General features: G+C 42.5%; 1 protein-coding gene across 6 annotated transcripts in view; it reads left to right on the forward strand.

Moving 5' to 3' along the window:
* EML6 (EMAP like 6) overlaps window positions 1-19,226 on the forward strand; it is a 322,773-nt gene that overhangs the window by 158,882 nt on the left and 144,665 nt on the right. For all 6 annotated transcript variants that reach the window (XR_011569245.1, XM_070798676.1, XM_070798674.1 and 3 more), the window contains 2 exons: window positions 1,766-1,951; window positions 5,277-5,412. Coding sequence is in view for 5 of the 6 variants with exons in the window: in XM_070798676.1 (XP_070654777.1) it covers window positions 1,766-1,951; window positions 5,277-5,412 (322 nt within the window). In the remaining variant the exon portion in view is untranslated. The remainder of the gene's footprint in view (window positions 1-1,765; window positions 1,952-5,276; window positions 5,413-19,226) is intronic.

Raw genomic sequence — 19,226 nt, forward strand, 5'->3', positions numbered from 1 at the left:
GTTTGCAGTTTTTCCATGTATACTTCAGTGCCTTTTGGTAAAAATATTAATAGCCAAAGAAACAAATTCCCAGAGTTGACATTTAATGGAAAAGAATCTTGTGTTTGTTTTTTTTTTTTTTAAATGATTGCACACCTGCCTCTCATCCTCTCAAGAGCCACCACCTACCCAGTTGCCTGAGTCCTGGCCCTCCTGGGTGGTGAAGCCATCTAGAACTGCTTCCTCGAATTCCCGTCTACTCTGAGAGGACCATTATTTTTCCTCTTCTGCAAGCACAGATGTTAAGGTTGCCTCTGATTTTTCCTCACACATTTCCTGTCACCTCCATGTAACTAACCCTCCTCTCCTAAACCACAGTGCAGTGTCTTCCTCACCACCGATTCAAATCCTATTCTTGCTCTTTCCAGAGAATTCTGGTTCTCTGTCTTAGAATTTCCTTACTACTTGTCAGAATATACTGCTTTAAAATGATCTTTTTTTTTATTTTGTATGTATCTTCTTTATTATATTTAAAGTTCTCAAGACAAATATTTCAATATTTTCTCGTGTATAACTCCTATTGAACCTTTGGCAAGTCACTTATGCCTTCTTTCTTTCGCTTCCAAATGAGTGTAATAATAATATCTGTCGTAGCCTATTTGTGAGGCTATTATGAAGATAAAATAACTAAACATGTGTAAAGAGGCTTTATAAATTGTGAGGCTAAGTATGTACATCGCAGTAAAGTTACACCAGTTCACATACTGAAAAAAAACTGTGTCAAAGTGAAATATTTAATTTCTACATGACCATAGAAGTCTTCCTGCTACCATCTATAAAGTAGCTCAGCCTTTGTGCTTATGGTTGTCTACATAATAAATTATGCAGCTAAAACTGAAAAGCCTAGTCAATCATTTGACTATATGAAATATATTTAGAAACATATTTCTGAGTAATGTTTCTACTTGAAAATTTATATCATTTTAATTAGAAATTATTTCTAAAAACACACACACACACACATATATATATATATATATACACCAAAAAATACCTAGAAGATACACCGACATGTTGGGATGTTGGGAATAATGTTAATTTCCCTCTTTTACTTTTCTCTCTTTCTAAATTTCTCTATGATAAACCTACCCTAGTGCTTTAATTTGGCAAGATATTAAACAAAAACATGATTCATCCATTTTATCCCAATTCTGAGAATATTGGCATTTTGTATTAAATGAACACTAAACATTTGCAAAGAGTGGGACAGGACTGAGCAACTGAACTGAACTGAAACATTTAGCAAAGTTTTGGAATTTGGGGACTTTGAAAGTTTAAAAAGTACTGTTACATTTTTTTTTTTTACTGCTAGTAGTTGGCTAAAATGTTCTACAATTTCTACTGTTGTAGCAAAACAAGTTAAATTATGTGTATCTATTATGTGTGTGCTAAGTCACTTCAGTTGTATCTGACTCTTTGTGACCCTATGGACCATAGCCCAGGAGGCTCCTCTGTCCATGGGATTCTCCAGGCAAGAATACTGGAGTGGGTTGTCATTACTTTCTCCAGGGGATCTTCCCAACCCAGGGATCAAACCTGTGTTTCTTATGTCTCCTGCATTGGCAGGCAGGTTCTTTACCACTAGAGCCACTTGAGAAGCCTGTATATCTATTATAGTTCAGCTATAGAAAATTATATACAATGTATTGAAACATTACCCAACGATACCAATTGTGAGATGCATCAGAATACTCTGTTTTTGGATTATTTATCACTTATGTTCTAGTTTTGGACACTATGTGGAAATGCCCTGACTGCAAAAAGAGGAATATTCGGCAAAACTGGGGATCTTCAGACCATCCTTTGCCTTGCATGTGCCAAAGAAGACATCACCTACTCTGGTGCTTTAAATGGCGACATCTATGTCTGGAAAGGGCTCAATTTAGTCCGCACCATTCAAGGAGCACATAGTGTAAGTATTCCTGTATGGAAATTTGTGAATTACTTATTAAATAAGTTAATGTCACAAATTTCTGTTTTTTTCCCCTGTTGCTTTAGTATTCGCTAATTCTGAATACGCAATAGTCATGAAAGATTTCCCTAATTATTTTTGTTCACTTAGAAGAATTTAATATTTCAAAAGCATGATAACTTAATTAGCCTTTACCTCTATGAATTGGCTGATTAGTGTAATTTATCAGCAGCAGTTTCACAGAAACTAGAAGTATTTCATTGTCAGTTTCATCTTCTAGACTAGCACTTCTCAAACTTTTACATGTTTACGAATCTCCTGGAGATCCTGTTAAAATACATACAGTGACTCAGTGGATCTGGAATGATGTCACTGCTGCTGGCCTGTGGCCAACATGATGGAGACAACTATTATTTTTATAGTGGTTAGAAAGGTAGCTTTTCCTCACTCTGAGTGAGGGAGTGTCACCTCCACATCCATGCCACAAGTTCTTAGAATGCAAACAGAAACCACTGATAAATTCTTTTGATGGTCTGCTCTATAAGAACAAGGACAAACTTAATACTGAAACACTGTGCTCAATTTTGACATACAGTAAAGTAGTTAACACCACGCTTATGGCAGAAAGTGAAGAGGAACTAAAAAGCCTCTTGATGAAGGTGAAAGAGGAGAGTGAAAAAGTTGGCTTAAAGCTCAACATTCAGAAAACGAAGATCATGGCATCTGGTCCCATCACTTAATGGGAAATAAATGGGGAAACAGTGGAAACAGTGTCCGACTTTATTTTTTGGGGCTCCAAAATCACTGCAGATGGTGACTGCAGCCATGAAATTAAAAGACACTTACTCCTTGGAAGGAAAGTTATGACCCACCTAGATAGCATATTCAAAAGCAGAGACATTACTTTGCCATCAAAGGTCCGTCTAGTCAAGGCTATGGTTTTTCCAGTGGTCATGTATGGATGTGAGAGTTGGACTATAAAGAAAGCTGAGTGCCGAAGAATTGATGCTTTTGAACTGTGGTGTTGGAGAAGACTCTTGAGAGTCCCTTGGACTGCAAGGAGATCCAACCAGTCCATTCTGAAGGAGATCAGCCCTGGGATTTCTTTGGAAGGAATGACACTGAAGCTGAAACTCCAGTACTTTGGCCACCTCATGTGAAGAGTTGACTGATTGGAAAAGACTCTGATGCTGGGAGGGATTGGGGGCAGGAGGAGAAGGGGACGACAGAGGATGAGATGGCTGGCTGGCATCACTGACTCGATGGACGTGAGTCTGAGTGAACTCCGGGAGTTGGTGATGGACAGGGAGGCCTGGCGTGCTGCGATTCATGGGATCGCAAAGAGTCAGACACAACTGAGCGACTGAACTGACTGAAAGTAGTTTCATTGCTGTATCTACAGATGATAGAGTGTAAATGCCCAGAAGAATGGCGAGATGATATGAAAGGTAAAGTCTGTTGTAATAAGTGGAAATTTGGTAAAATAATGTCAGAAACTCAGCAGACCTTTAACTTATTGCCTCCAGATTGATGCTGTATTACTGTGAACATGAAAACAAGTTTAAGCAACTCTTAGCAAAGGAACTATGAAATTTTAGACCTTTCTCATATGTTGAACGGAGAAGGCAATGGCAACGCACTCCAGTACTCTTGCCTGGAAAATCCCATGAGCAGAGGAGCCTGGTAGGCTGCAGTCCATGGGGTCGCAAAGAGCTGGACTCAACTGGGCGACTTCACTTTCACTTTTCAGTTTCATGTATTGGAGAAGGAAATGGCAACCCACTCCAGTGTTCTTGCCTGGAGAATCCCAGGGACAGGGGAGCCTGGTGGGCTGCTGTCTATGGGGTCTCACAGACCCCACACTACTGAAGCGACTTAGCAGCAGCAGCAGCATATGTTGAAGACCAATTTTCTTGGCTTTGCTAATTATGAAACAGCTCTTGAAACAATTAAAAGGTCAATATTGGTCCTCATTCATAAAGAACCTGCCTTAGTAACCTGGTTTCTCTTTACACTGGATATTATGTCAACATTATACTCTTGTAGCACATTTTCCCAAGAAAACGAGGCTTTAAGTTCTTAAACCATATCAGATGTGAAAAGCATCTTCAGCTGATGCTTAACAAGCTAACATAAGAGTAACTTATGCTTTCATTTTGGAGAAGGCAATGGCACCCCACTCCAGTACTCTTGCCTGGAAAATCCATGGACAGAGGAGCCTGGTAGGCTGCAGTCCATGGGGTCGCAAAGAGTCGGACTCAACTGGGCAACTTCACTTTCACTTTTCAGTTTCATGCATTGGAGAAGGAAATGGCAACCCACTCCAGTGTTCTTGCCTGGAGAATCCCAGGGACGGGGGAGCCTGGTGGGAGGCCGTCTATGGGGTCACACAGAGTCGGACACGACTGAAGTGACTTAGCAGCAGCAACAGCATGCTTTCATTTAGGCTCAATAGTGCCTACTTGAACTCATTGGGATGCACTTCTTCTGTTGTACCTATAGAAGTGTTTGTGTTCCTAGCCCACATATCTTTACTTGTTTTGGGAAGGAATTTTTTTTTTTAATTTTATTTTTTTTAAACTTTACATAATTGTATTAGTTTTGCCAAATATCAAAATGAATCCGCCACAGGTATACATGTGTTCCCCATTGGGAAGGAATTTGATAGCTCAGTTGGTAAAGAATCTGCCTGCAGTGCAGGAGACCCCGGTTTGATTCCTGGGTCAGGAAGATCCCCTGAAGAAGGGATAGGCTATCCACTCCAGTGTTCTTGGGTTTCCCCTATGGCTCAGCTGGTAAAGAATCCGCCCACAATACGGGAGACCTGGTGTTCGATGTCTGGGTTGGGAAGATCCCAGATTCCTCTGGAGCAGGGAAAGGCTACTCACTCCAGTATTCTGGCCTGGAGAATTCCATGAACTGTATAGTCCATGTGGTTGCAAAGAATCGGACACGACTGAGCAACTTTGACTTATATGAAACACCTCCACCAGTGTCTTTATAATGATCAGTTGTCACAGAAAGAAATTTATTATTTCTGTATCTGCTTCAGCCAAGGAATTCTTGAAAACTTTTTTACAATCCATCATTTGTTTAATCATGGCAAAGGAGCACTTGAACTAGTTTGCTTTGCTGGTTATTATGAATTTTTAATCTAGCTAAAAGGGATGTTACAAATGGCTACTTGTTCTATTACCAGGATTTCAATAGAGAACAGGGGATTTGTCTTCATTTTTGTTTTGTTTTTGTCTTATATTTTAATTATCAAGATCCAACTATAATGACTATTTAGAATGATTGCAGCATTATGTGCCTTAATCAACAGGCTGGAATCTTCAGCATGTATGCTTGTGAAGAAGGCTTTGCTACTGGTGGACGAGATGGATGTATACGATTATGGGATACTGATTTCAAACCAATAACCAAAATTGATCTCAGGGAGACAGAACAAGGATATAAAGGTAATGCATGTATTGATACTTACCGATAGCTCTTATTAAAGTGTTAAATACAGTGTGGAAATGTGTATTTATATTTCTCTTATCCCATGTTATTCCATTAAGGATTTAAGACAGTTTACATAAGCAAATATGTTGAAAGTAAATGGATACCTCTTTTCCTGATTTTCACAAAGGTATCTGTAGGTACTACCCGTGGTCCTGCTGCAAAAAGATAAAACAGCGTAATGGTAAAAACTACCAAGTGGTGTCCCGGGAGTTGGGACTTTAAGTTATAAAACTGGGAATTTGTGAACAAGTTAGTGACCCTAAATATAACTGCATGCAGTCTCTGACAAATAAATAAAAAGGAAAAACAAGAGAAATTATTTTTTTAATAGCTTTAGTGGAATAGCTACCATAGTAGTAGGAGCATGGGCATGGGCTCAGAGTCAGGGGGCTTAGGGTCAAATCCAAGTTTTACCCATGGTAGATTTGAGACCTTGGTCAAATTTCTTAACATCTCTGGGCCTCAGTTTCTTTATCTGCAAAATGAGCATAATACCAGCACCAACCTCATAGAGTTATATGAGGATCAAACACACTGGCAAAGTGCTTAGAGTAAGTCATTGTGCATAGTCAGCACTCAGTAACTGTTGGCTATTATTACAGTATGTTAAGTATATGAAGTCGCTCAGTCCCGTCCGACTCTTTGCTACCCTGTGGACTGTAGCCCACCAGGCTCCGCTGTCCATGGGATTTTCCAGGCAAGAATACTGCAGTGGGTTGCCATTTCCTTCTCCAGGGAATCTTCCCAACCCAGGGATTGAACCCAGGTCTCCCACATTGCAGACAGATGCTTTAACCTCTGCGCCACCAGGGAAGTATCTTAAGTATGTATACCAGAAAATGCAAAGCAGTTTATATACATCTTTTTTAATTCTCATGATAGGCTCATTATCTCATTTTTCACAGAAAGAATTTGGGACTGAGAGATTAAAGTAGAAAATATAAATATGAAAGGTAAGATGAAGTCACAAATGATGTTAATCCACTGAGCTCATGTGGGAGCTCTGTTCACATGGTGGGCCACGTGTGAACGGGCCCACTCTGTTCTCCAGGTGGGCCTCAGATGGCTTGCGGCCCCTGTGGCCAGCACTCAGGGAGGGGTGATTAGCATTGTGAGTTGTGGCATCAGCAAGATGGAAACTTACTCATTGCCCAAATGAAGGGGAATTACTCCCAGTGCTGAGATGGGGGAGAAAGTCCTGAGAATCTTCCTAGAGGGGGCTCTATGACATGAGACCCAACATCCTCAAAAAGCCTGAAGTGAACTGATACTCACCTGGTTGTTTTTCATGAAGCCCATCTTATGTTGGCTGATGGCTGTGTAGCCACCGAGGTTCTTCCATAGACCAAATGGTGTGGCCATTCTGAGAGCTCTCTGTTGGCCTGGGGTAGATTCCAGAGGACTGAGAGAAGAATGCATGGATCGCTATGCTTCAGCCATCATCCTAAATTAAGGTTGTTTTCAACCAAACTTTCTTAAAAACTGAGCAACAGGGAAGTGAGCTAGTCATTGTACTTCCTATATGTGCCCAGAGTCCAGATTCTTTAAATATCTATGAAATACAAACACACAAAAAAATGTGTTCGCAGTCAGCTCACCTGGAGATTGGATTGCTATTCTCTTGCTTAGGATCCTGATGTGGATACTTTCCTGGGTACAAGACCTTGGGGTCGATACAGGAGGTTGTAGAATTTAGTGGACACTGCATTGCATGGATGAGGAGACAATCAAGGCCCTTGAGTTCTCTCCTGGAGAGCATAGGCCAAGGAAACTTTATCCCAAAAAGCACTTTGGGCAGACATAAGCAAGTAAGTGCCCATAAGAGCAACGTTAACAATGCTAGTAAGTAAGAAAGAGAAGTCGCTCAGTCGTGTCTGACTCTTTGTGACCCCATGGACTGTATAGTCCATGGAATTCTCCAGGCCAGAATACTGGAGTGGGTAGCCTTTCTCTTCTCCAGGGGACCTTCCCAACCCAGGGATCAAACCCAGGTCTCCCGCATTGCAGGAGGATTCTTTACCACCTGAACCACAAGGGAAGCCAGAAATAATGATTCCTTTTTGGCAGTCACTTTAGCCAGCTCATCCAGAAGTTTTATCACATAATTATAGTGTAAATTTTAAAGTGTGGGGATCAGGGCAGAAGCCATATTTATCCTGCTATACTTTTCTACCTGATACCCAGTCCCTGACTTTGGGCTCCCAAAGGAGATTTTAGGAGCTGATTCAGCACAAGCATATAGCTGGGGGTTTGTATTGACTGCGAACTCCGTGGTCATCTCCTGTCCCCAGAGTCAAAGGAAGATGGTCAGGGACACTTGCTCCTTTCTTTCAGTATCAACAGATTTCCATACATACTCGCTTGGCCAAGATCAAAGCTGATGCAGGTGGTACACAGGGCACAGAAGGCCCTTCAGCAGGCCTGCACCTCATAGGTGGGGCCTGTGGGGCCTGGACTTACAGCTGATCGGGGCGGGGGTGGGGGTGGGGACTAGCATGTGTTTTTAGGTGGATAACCAGAGGGACAATAGCCTGTATTTCAGGAAAAGCAATGGGCTGTGTTTTTAAAGGATTGTATAGACCACACTGCAGTTTGGGCCCAAGGGAGCCATGAGAATGGGTGCCATTTTCCACCTTAATTTTTGTAATTGTAGCTCATTACTGATGTTTTACTTTAAATGAATGTTAATGCATTTCTTTCCTTTATTTTACTTCTCCTCATAGGCAGTTAATATCCACGAAATTATGGTTTTAATATATTTTATTTATATATATATTTTTACTTGTTTAAGTTCTAGCCATTGAAATACAAAATTTTGTCCATGTAGCATCCTCACTATCAGTGATGCCTTTGCCTGTCACACTTTTGGCAGCACTGTAATAGGAGCGCATTATGTACTATCAGACTCCCAAAGAATTGCTGGCATTTATTCCTGCCCTTAGCATAAAGCAGAATAAATGTCTAGAGTCAAACTAATGAGAGGCTCCTGGTTGAAGTTTGATAACAACCCCAAATCTGGCTCACTCTTCACTCTCAGCGCATCTAGTTCTTGAGCCTGTGTGGACAGGCCCTTGCAGGGGAAACCTGCCATGATCCTGAATCACCTTAGGGACCCCCTCTTGCCTTCAGGTGGGCCTTGGTGCCATCAGCACACGGAAGCAGGGCAGGGGGCTGTCGAGTTCAGAAACTGCTTTGCATATCTCAGAACAAGAAGAGTCTCAGAACAGGCCCTCCATTGCTGTTCCCTGAGGCAGTTGCCAGGGCCACCCTGTACTGGGGCACACTCTAAGGCATCTGAAGGTTTGAGTGAGGCCAGAGTGAGATGGGAGACCCAGCACAAGAATAAGGATTAAAATATGGAGGATTTGAGGTGAGGATTAAAAGTAGTTGAAATGTATACAGTTTTCTGGTCCAGTTTCAACCAGTCAATATCATACATGCCCTTGGCGCTCTGAGCATTTGCAGACAGTGTGGGTGGAAGGGGAGTGAAGAAAAGAGGGTGGAGAGAGGAAAATAAGAGGAAGAAAGAATGGACAGAACTTTGGAGGTACTTTGTCTCACACTTTCCTGCCCTATGCCCCCCAGCAATTACCCTCACAAGAAGTCTTGACTTTTCCTCCACAAAGAGCCCTTTGAAAGCAGTGAATTCTAGTAGAGCAGTGTTTCTTGTTCAATCAGCATGCCAGGCTTCCCTTCCTTCACTATTTCCCGCAGTTTGCTCAAACTCCATGTCCATTGAATCGATGATGCCATCCAACCATCTCATCCTCTGTCACCCCCTTTTCCTCTTGCCCTCAATCTTTCCCAGCATCAGGGTCTTTTCCAGTGAGTTAGCTCTTCTCATCAGGTGGCCAAAATACTGGAGTTTCAGCTTCAGCATCGATCCTTCCAATGAATATTCAGGACTGATTTCCTTTAGAATGGACTGGTTTGATCTCACAGTCCAAGGGACTCTCAAGTGTCTTCTCCAACACCACAGTTCGAAGGCATCAATTCTTTGGTGTTCTGCCTTCTTTATGGTCCAGCTCACACAACCATATGTGACCACTGGGAAGACCATCAGATCAGATCAGATCAGTCGCTCAGTCGTGTCTGACTCTTTGTGACCCCATGAATCGCAGCACGCCAGGCCTCCCTGTCCATCACCAACTCCCGGAGTTCACCCAGACTCACGTCCATCGAGTCAGTGATGCCATCCAGCCATATCATCCTCTGTCGTTCCCTTCTCCTCCTGCCCCCAATCCCTCCCAGCATCAGAGTCTTTTCCAATGAGTCAACTCTTCGCATGAGGTGGCCAAAGTACTGGAGTTTCAGCTTCAGCATCATTCCTTCCAAAGAAATCCCAGGGCTGATCTCCTTCAGAATGGACTGGTTGGATCTCCTTGCAGTCCAAGGGACTCTCAAGAGTATTCTCCAACACCACAGCTCAAAAGCATCAATTCTTCGGTGCTCAGCCTTGACTAATCAGACCTTTGTCAGCAAAGTGATGTCTCTGCTTTTCAGCACATAGGTTTGTTATAGCTTTCCTGCCAAGAGGCAGTTGTCTTCTGATATTATGTCCACAGTCACCATCCATAGTGAATTTAGAGCCCAAGAAGAGGAAATCTGTCACTACTTCCACCTTTTCCCCTTCTATTTGTCGTGAAGTAATGGGGCTTTGCCAGTCCTATGGCTTTTGGGATATATATCCAGAAGTGAACTATTGGATCATATAGTATTTCTATTTTTTATCTTTTTGAAAATTTTTTATACTGTTTTTCATAACAGTTGTGCCAGTTTTACATTCCTACCAGCAGTGCCTAAGGATTTCAATTTCTCCGTATCCTCACCAGTACTTTCTTTATGGTTTTGGGTAATAGCCGTTCTGATACGTGTGAAGCGGTGTCTCCTTGTGGTTTTTATTTGCATTTCCCTAATGACTTCTGATGCTGGGCATCTTTCATAAGCTTGTTGGCCATTGTATGTTATCTTTGAAGAAATTTCTATTCAAGTCCTTTGACCATTTTAAAATCAAGTTGTTTATTTTGTTGCCAAGCTATAAGAGTTCTTTATATATCTCAGATATTAATCCCTTATCAGATATATGACTTGTAAATAATGTCTCCCATTTCATATGTTGCCGTCTCACTCCGTTGATTATGTCCTGTGACACACAAACACTGTCTATTTTGATGTAACCCGATGTATCTGTTTTTCTCTTTTGTTACCTGTGCTTTTGGTGTATTGCCAAATTCAATTTTACGAAGATTTCTTATAAATGTTTTAGGGTATTGGCTCTTATATTTAGGTCTTTGATCCATTTCTGAGGTAATTTTTGCATATAGTATAAAGTAAGGGTCCAATATCCTTTCTTTTTCCAAAATAGTTTTTATAACTAATTTGGCAGCAAAACTTGACTCACACTTAGATGAAGCTGTTTGTTGTCTTCATATGTGTAAATATTCATGTGCTTTACTACAGAAATATTTGATTTCAAGATGCTGCCCCAGACTCCACTGGGTCTATTACATGAGCAAAATCCAGAATTTTCAGATTTCCAAAATGTGCCTGTCTCCAAAAATTTCAAATGTGTGGGATAGTGGACCTCCAATATAGTTTTCAGTGACTATCAAGTTCTGGAGTTTTCATGCTGTGAGAGACAGTGCCACACAATGTCAGCATGTGAAACTCTCACCTTATGTTGAGTAGGATGAGGCTCAAGGCCACTGGTATCAAGCTAATTGTAGGCTTAGCAGCAGCAGCAGCAGAGCTCTAACTCAAGTCTCATACCAAACTCAACAAAAGTTCACTTTGATCATTTTTAAAACAAATTTGTGATCTGGGTAACATAATGAAGCTTAAGTGACTTATAGTGGTAGCAAGAAAAACCAAAAATAAGTGTTAATGCATGGCAATCAAAATGAATTACATATATGGTAATAAAATACTTGGAGTTAATGGTTATAAATGAGTATGTCTAAAGGAGTACAGTAATTATTCACACAGTATAAGATGCATCATTCATTTATCCACTCATTAAGCATTTATTAGACATCTACTAAGTGTCAGATACATGCCTAGAACTGGTTAGGCTTTTCTAAAAAGTCTGCCTCGGGCATTTTATTGGAGTTTTTGGTGTGGTTATTTTAACTCTCAACACATATTAATTGAATTGTTGCTGTGTCTAATGAACTCCGAGTCTGGCGATGTCTCGCGTTAGGTCAAGCAGCATTCCCTCAGCCTTGAGCGAGAGAAGGAGCCTGAAATCTCGAGGATCCGAGACGCCCCTTCCCTCCTCATTGTCTCTGCTGCTCACACTGTCTTGCACACAGGCTATTGCAAGAGAAGGAGCCTGAAATCTCGAGGATCCGAGACGCCCCTTCCCTCCTCATTGTCTCTGCTGCTCACACTGTCTTGCACACAGGCTATTGCAAGAGAAGGAGCCTGAAATCTCGAGGATCCGAGACGCCCCTTCCCTCCTCATTGTCTCTGCTGCTCACACTGTCTTGCACGCAGGCTATTGCAGTTGCCTTGTAACTTGTGTTCCTGCTTCAGCCATTATTCTTAGAACAGCAGCTGGAGGGAGTTGTTCAACATTTACATGAGCCAGATCACATTTCCTCAAAACCCTGCCGCAATTCCCATTTTCCTCAGGAAAAGAGTCCACGTCCTTAGGATGGCCTACCAACCCGTCCCCCTCCCATTCCTCTCCCTCTGCTCTGCCTTCTTCTCAGGCTGCTCCTGTTACTAACCCCGTCTCTATGCTCCCAGGCTGCTCCCTCTGCCTGTGACACTCTCCCTAGGAATCTGCATGATCACCACCCTTCTTAAAGCCTCACTCAAGTGAAGCTACCCTGATGCCCTTATTTAAAATCACTAGTACAGCCACTATGGAGAACAGTGTGGAGATTCCTTAAAAAACTGGAAATAGAACTGCCTTATGACCCAGCGATCCCACTGCTGGGCATACACACCGAGGAAACCAGAATTGAAAGAGACATGTGTACCCCAATGTTCATCGCAGCAGTGTTTATAATAGCCAGGACATGGAAGAAACCTAGATGTCCATCAGCAGATGAATGGATAAGAAAGCTGTGGTACATATACACATATACAATGGAGTATTACTCAGCCATTAAAAAGAATACAGTTGAATCGATTCTAATGAGGTGGATGAAACTGGAGCCTATTATACAGAGTGAAGTAAGCCAGAAAGAAAAACACCAATACAGTATACTAACGCATATATGTGGAATTTAGAAAGATGGTAAAGATAACCCTGTATGCCAGACAGCAAAAGAGACACAGATGTATAGAACAGTCTTTTGGACTCTGTGGGAGAGGGCAAGGGTGGGATGATTTGGGAGAATGGCATTGAAACATATATAATATATGAAATGAATCGCCAGTCCAAGTTCGATGCATGATACAGGATGCTTGGGGCTGGTGTACTGGGATGACCCAGAGGGATGGAATGGGGAGGGAGGTGGAAGGGGGGTTCAGGATGGAGAACACGTGTACACCCGTGGCGGATTCATGTTGATGTATGGCAAAACCAATACAATATTATAAAGTAATTAACCTTCAATTAAAATAAATAAATTTATATTAAAATAAATAAAACCAAAACCAACTAAAAAAAATAAATAAAAATAAAATAAAATCAAAAGCCACTCTACCTCCAGGACCCCGGCACTCCTGATCCTGTCCTCCTACATCTTCTTTTCACCTTGTAACAAGCAATATAACTTACCTGTTTGTTATGTGTATGGCTGTTTGTTTCTACAAGGGCAGGAGCCTCTTTGTTCACTGATGCCTCCCAAGCTCTGAGAACAGTGCCTGGCCCAGGCCGGTACCCTGAAAACAGACAAATAAATGAAGAGTATGTTGTGGGCCTGGAGCACAGAATGACAGGTGACGAGGCTGCAGAGGGAGGAACAGATACTGCTGTGTTCAAGCTGGGCCCCCACAGACCAGCAGTAGGAGGTCATAGAAAGGCTTAAGGGAGTGAGTGTCATGGTCAGGGCTACACCTGCTCTGGAGCAGGAGGTGGGGCAGGATTAGAGGTGGGAGCCCAGGTAACTCTTCCACACGACCTATTCTCAATACCATTCTTCTTCTTCAGAGTACTTTGAGAATCATTCAGTCCAGTGGTTCTCAACCAAGGTGTTTTTATCTCCCGGAAGACATTTGGCATTGTCTGGAGACATTTTTGGTTGTCACCTGGGAGGGTGCTACTGGCATTCCCGAATACAGGACACTGGTAAACATCCTACAGTGGCAACTACTGATGATAGACGCCTCGGCTAAGAATTTTTCGGCCCCAGATGTTAACAGTGGCATGACTGAGAAACCCTGGTATAGAAGGTTCAAAGGACCGATTCTCAGATCTGAGAACAGCCTTGTTGATGTTAGAGACAAAGCAGGTATCTTCTGGGATTCTCCTGGTCCCTTGGGTGCTTGATTGCACACTTCCACTGCCATCACCTCCATCACCTCTCTCCTGCCTCCTCACCTTTATCCTTTGGGGTGTGCCTGTTACGTCGCTGTTGTTCTGAGGAAGCGGAGGCCCTGGAGAGGAACGTGTGAGAGCTGAGGGTGGTTAGGTGTGCCGCCACGGGCACATATGCTGCTGTTTGTTCAGACTCCACATGGAATGAGGTGTCAGACAAGCAAAGGCTGACTGTCGGGTTCATTCTGGTAGTAATTCCCCTCTAAACACTCCAAGTGAGCCAGGCTCCTTGAAAAACCAGCCTGGGTATTCCCTTCCCTGGAGTGGAGGCAGCTTAACAAGTGTTTCTGTCTTCTGGGGTTCCATTAGGCTGTGTTATCCTTCAGAATTCCTGAGGCTGTGGGATTTGGGATCCTGTGAAGTGGATTTTGAAATAGCCAAGGATTTAGTAAAGAATATCTGCTGGAAGTTCTCAGACAGAGAGCCCTTGTAAACAGGAGCAGCAGGCTGTGGACACTTCCTGTCACAGACTCATGGCGCTTTGTGGGTTTTTTTTAACTTTTTATTTTGTATTGAGGTACAGCTGATTAACAATGTTTTGATAGTTTCAGGTGAACAGTGAAGGAACTCAGTCATTCATATCCATGTATCCATTCTCCCCCATCCCTCCTCCCATCCAGGCTGCCACTTAACATTGAGCAGAGTTCCATGTGCTATACTTTAGGTCCTTGTTGGTTATCCATTTAAAATATAGCAGTGTGTACATGTCTATATCAAACTCCTTAACTGTCCCTTCCTCTCAGCAAGCATAAGTTTGTTCTCTCCATCTGTGAGTCTCTTTCTGTTTTGTAAGTAACTTCATTTGTATCATTTTCTTTTGAGATTCCACATATATGTCATGCTATATTTATCCTTCTCTATCTGACTCACTTCACTCAGTATGACGATCTCTAGGTCTATATGTTGCTGCAAATGGATTTATTTCATTCTTTTTAATGGCTGAGTAATATTCCATTGTATAAATGTACCACATCTTTCTTCTTTATCTACTCTTCTGTCGACGGACAGTTATGTTGCTTCCGTGTCTTGATTATTGTAAACAGTGCTACAATGAACATTGGAGTGCATGTATCCTTTCAGATCATGTTTTTCTCCAGATATATGCCCAGGGGTGGGATTGCAGGGTCATATGGTAGCTATATTTTTAGCTTTTTAAGGAATTTCCATACTGTTCTCCATAGTGACCATACCAATTTACATTCCCACAGACAGTGTAGGAGGGTTCCCTTCTCTCCACACCCTCTCCTGTATTTATTGTTTGTGGATTTTTTGATGATAACCAATCTGGATGGTGTGAGGTGATATCTCATTGTAGTTTTGATTTGTAGTTTTTTCATAACTAGTGAGGTTGAACATCTTTTCATGTGCCTCTTGGCAATCTGTATGTCTTTTTGGAGAAATGTCTGTTTTGGTCTTCTGCCCGTTTGTCGATTTGTTTATTTTGATGCTTTTAAGTGTGATGAGCTGTTTGTAAACTTTGGAGACTTATCCCTTGTCAGTCACATCATTTGCAAATATTTTCTCCCAGTCTATGGTTTGTCTTTTTGTTTTATTGTTTCCTTTGTTATTTAAAAGCTTTTGAATTTAAATAGGTCCCATTTGTGTGTTTTTGTTTTTATTTCCATTATTCTGGGAGATGGATCAAAAAAGATATTGCTGCGATTTACGTCAGTATTCTGCATGGTGCTTTGTTTTAAACACACTGCATGTAGCATCCCATTTTTCCTCCAATAGCCCTGGAGGGGTCTCCTGGCAGGGCTGGCTCCTGGAGCATGAGATCTGCCTCGTTGCACAGGGCTCCATGCTCTGAAAAGTCCTACACTCGGTGTAGTGGTTGCTGTCACCATCTTGAAATTCTTCGTTATATTTAAGAATTTAAGTGTTAGTCACTCATTCATGTCTGACTCTTTTGCGACCCCAGGGACTGTAGCTCACCAGGCTCCTCTGTCCATGGTCTATTCCAGGCAAGAATACTGGAGTGGGTAGCCATTCCCTTCTCCAGGGGATCTTCCCTGGGGATCAAACCCACATCTCTCATGTCTCCTGCATTGGCAGGCAGGCTCTTTACCACTAGTGCCACCTGGGAATGTGTATGGAAAAAACCTGAAACAGCGAAAGTAATTTTAAGAAAGAAAGAGCTGGAGGAATCAGGCTCTCTGACTTCAGACTATACTACAAAGCTACAGTAATCAAAACAGCATGGTATTGGCACAAAAACAGAAACATACCTCAATGGGAAAGGACAGAAATCCCAGCAATAAACCCACACACCAATAATCAAGCTCCATCTTCCCTTGAGTATAATAATCTGTCTCCTGCTCACCCTTATATTGCCTTTTACCTGGGGCACTCCTTAGTATTGCACCTTTTACAAGTAGAAGGCCATCACCCTGTCTTGTTTGACCTTTGGTACCATGTCCTGGGGGTGCATCTACCGAGAGGGAAATACCCTTTAGGAGAAGGGAGTTTACCCCAGATTTGCATGGCCTGCAGCCTCATCTTCTCTCCATCACCTGCTCACTCTGGAACTTGGGGCAAATATTGCAAACTTTCTGTGCTATGGTTTCCTCGTGTATTCAACAGATATTTACTGTCCCCACCTAGGGCCCAGTGCTGTCCAAGAGCCGCCTCTTGAATCGCCATAAGCCTTTTCAGGCATATGTGCAAAGCTCTGGGTGCAGCGCTGGGAGTGTCTGGGAGAACCATTCCTGCCCATTTACAAGACTGGCTTGTTTGACTCAGAAAAGATTTCTCAAAGTTGCACTTATTTTTGGCCATCTTCTCATCAGGCCTTCTGCTTTCTAATCTACTATGGTAGTTTTCCAATATCTGGCCGAAGAACCACTGTATTAGAATTGGCCCAGAAATCTGAATTTTCAACAGTCTGGCTAAAGGCTGAGAACACACACTAGCTTCAGAACAGCTTGGTAGTGACTGGTTCTTAACAAGTGTTTCTCAGCCCTGGGGAGCTAAAAATAAGTATGCCCTGATCCACTCCAGACCAACTGAGAGAAATTTCTGGGTAGGATAGAGGCATCCATGTTTTAAAAACATTTTCTATGTAGGTTCTGATGAACAGTAAGGTTTGGAGCAACTGTTCTTGGTTTTTACCATATATCAGGCCTCAATGCACCAGGTTTAAGAGCACCGATAAGTACCACCCCTTCATGGATTGCAGCTTTGTCATGGTGAAGGGGCTTGCATAACTCAATGGAGCTAGTAACCATTCCATGCATGGCCACCAAAGATGGACAGGTCTTAGTGAAGAGTTCTGACACACCATGGTCCATTGGAGGAGGAAACGGCAACCCATTTCAGTATTCTTGCCACAAGAATGAACAGCATGAAAAGGCAAAATGATATGATACCAGAAGATGAGCCCCCTAGGTAGGAAGGTGTCCAATATGCTACTGGGATGAGATGGTTAGATAGCATCATCGAATCCGTGGACGTGAATTTGAGCAAACTCCAGGAGATAGTGGTGGACAGAGGAGCCTGGCATGCTGCAGTCCATGGGGTCGCAAAGGGTTGGACACAACTTAGTGACTGAATAACAACAATAAGGACCAACTCCCTTCCTCTCCCCACTGCCAGTCTTCCCTTCTTGGGCCAAATAATTGAGGGAAAAAGCATTTTACTCCCCAAATAGTTTTCTTTGTGTGTTAGGTACAGCGGTTCCTTCTGAGAGTCAGCAGTGCTAACATATCAAAATGATAACAGACAACACAACAAATACGTTGTAACACAGGCTTGTAACTAACAGACTCAGGGAGGACACAGCAGCAACTTCACAGCTCCTGGTGCTGACCCCGGCCTGGGGACAGAATCTGACCACACGCACAGCAAGCTGTTCTCCATGGAGATGTGAATCTAATAAAAACCTGCTGGTTGAAATCACAACAATAATAACATACTTAATGATATGAGTGCCAGACACAGATTGATACTGAGTGCCAGATATTGGGTCAAGTGTTTGAATATATGCTTGCCCTGAATCTTCATAACAGTGCTGTGATGTGTGAGTGCTAATATTCTCTCCAGTTTACAGGTGGGGCAACCAAAGATTTGAAAGATTAAACACGTGCCTTGTCACAGATCTGGGCTATAAATCCAATCCGTGTACTTCACTGTTCAATGAACTAGTGAAAAATAAGCATGTCCTTTAAGTCTGTGTTGATATTCATGATACTCATGGATTAGATCTCCCCATGCCCGGGTTTCAGGACCGTCACAGAGAGGATTGAAAGTGGACTGTTTTCCGCTTCCTGGTCTGAATATAAAATCTGGGCAAAGAGCTGGTGTGAATTTGATCTTCTCCTTAGAGATTTTCTGTTGAAGTGGGTGGTTGCTCTGTACTGCCATCTGCTGGCTGTCTGAACCAAGTACAGGCCAGAGCCCCGTATTTCTCATAGTGGGGCTAGTGGTAGAGGAGGTCACTGAATTCAAAATGTGCACCCCTCACCAAAACGCCTTCCTCTGAAACATACACTTTTTCATAAGAAAAGAGAATTTCTATGGTTTAAAATAATTAGGATGGTTTTCCCTGGCTCTCTTTTCACTCTTGGTGAATTTCTGACCATATTCCAAATAATGCCTTATATTTGTCTGACTCCCAGAGCAGAAGATAGGGAAAGACAGCTTAATTCCTTCCCAGTGCAGTGGTCACCTCGGCCAGGCTAGCTTGGAAATTGTGGTTAGGTTACTGTTCTCTGCATTTGTGTCAGAGAAGCTAAAACTAAGCCTGGATGGTTGGGAGAAGGGACCTACATATCAGAACCTTGTTAGGAACCTGCCTCTCCACAGTGTGCCCATAAAAGCCAGTCTGACCTGCACAACAGCAGTTAGGTTCAGAAATGAAGAAAACAGGGCGCTATTAGGAAACTCTAAGACAGCTCTCTACCCACTGAGGTGTCCTTAGGAAGCAATTCCCATTTTAAATAGTTTCCTTGGAAGTGAGAGCAGCTTAGCATCTTGTCTGTCTCTGTAGGTAGACCCCTGGGATCGACTTGTCTGATGTGGCAGAATTGAGTTTGTCGGTTTGAAGAACTGAGTTTTTGTGGAGAGCCTGAGTTGGTCTCTAGAGAAAATGTTCACAGCTCACTAGATTTATGTTGTAAACAATGAAAATGAAATGACTCCTCCCCTGGTTCTCTCTCCTTCTCCCCTGCCTCTACTTGTAGTCCGGAACAATCCATATCAGTTTAACTTCATTGCTTTTGCTGCATGTTAAAGCTCCTCCCTTATGTTGGTTGGTTCAGTGGAAGCCTTTTTTCAAAT

Source organism: Bos indicus, chromosome 11 (genome assembly GCF_029378745.1).
Source record: "Bos indicus isolate NIAB-ARS_2022 breed Sahiwal x Tharparkar chromosome 11, NIAB-ARS_B.indTharparkar_mat_pri_1.0, whole genome shotgun sequence".
NCBI lineage: Eukaryota > Metazoa > Chordata > Mammalia > Artiodactyla > Bovidae > Bos > Bos indicus.